The sequence below is a fragment of the Engraulis encrasicolus genome, chromosome 9, assembly GCF_034702125.1.
Source record: "Engraulis encrasicolus isolate BLACKSEA-1 chromosome 9, IST_EnEncr_1.0, whole genome shotgun sequence".
NCBI lineage: Eukaryota > Metazoa > Chordata > Actinopteri > Clupeiformes > Engraulidae > Engraulis > Engraulis encrasicolus.
Genome location: NC_085865.1, coordinates 14,042,309 through 14,043,278, shown reverse-complemented (window position 1 = coordinate 14,043,278; position 970 = coordinate 14,042,309). Strand labels below are relative to the sequence as shown.

The window sequence follows — 970 nt, the reverse complement described above, 5'->3', positions numbered from 1 at the left end:
GGAGATCACTCCGTCTTTCTAACACCAAATGGTCGTTTCCCAGACACTTTGGATGTTGCGATGTAGGGAAAAATCAACATCGGCCTTGAAAGTTTACAGTTGGCTAAGTGAAAGTGCATGAATTCCACAACTAATGCAAACTTATCCCAGGCCCATTCTTCAAGCGCGCACAAACAAGAGACGCTGCATCAATATGAACGGGAATGACAGAAGATGCTTACCCTTTTTCGCCTGACTGCGAACATTTTTCTTCTGAGCCATCTTGGTCACATGAAAGTGGAAAACGGGCCAATAAAATATGGGTCACTTTAAGGTGGCGTTGACTTTCCAGGAAATCCTTTTTCAGAATTTTGACTCCATTTGGTATGGCAGAAATCTTGCTGGAATATGTTAGCAAAGTCCAGACTGAGAAAATCCAACAGACATGGGAGTAATCCAATCAGATTTGGCCAAAGTATTACTGGGTGGAGGGTTTCAGTGAAAAGACCAATCGGATACGACGGGCATCTTCCTTGTTCAAACTCCCCGCGATACAAGGGGAAGGAACGTGGCAAAATGAGAGGTGTGCTCTCTCGCGAGAGTCATATTATATATATATATATATATAAATTTTATTTTTGAGCGCCTTTCAAGATACCCAAGGACACTTTACAATCAAAACAAATACATAACAGTAGGGAAAGTAAAACAAAGCTTCAGTGAATTAACAATAGGAGAGTAATTAAAATGCAAAAATAAAATAGAAATAAAAGTAGGCCTACAATAAAGATAAATGTTTTCAAGTAAGAAAAAGAAGTAGAATGCATTTGAAAATAAAATAAAATGAGGGAAAAAAAAAAAAAATAGTATGTAAAATTAAAAATAAACTGATGATAAAATAAAGTGGAAGTGCCTGTCACTGAAGTGGAAAAGCAGAAATGAAAAGGTGTGTCTTCAGCTTAGATTTAAAAGTAGATAGTGTGGAACACTG

The 970-nt window shown here is 37.3% G+C and overlaps 1 protein-coding gene across 1 annotated transcript in view; it reads right to left on the bottom strand.

Moving 5' to 3' along the window:
* The window catches only part of unm_hu7910 (un-named hu7910), a 36,536-nt gene extending 36,132 nt beyond the window's left edge, over positions 1-404 (bottom strand). Inside the window, exon 1 of the mRNA XM_063206587.1 lies at positions 222-404. Within this exon, the coding sequence (XP_063062657.1) occupies positions 222-261 (40 nt within the window). The 5' untranslated portion in view covers positions 262-404. The remainder of the gene's footprint in view (positions 1-221) is intronic.
* Between the last annotated feature and the right edge of the window lie 566 nt (positions 405-970).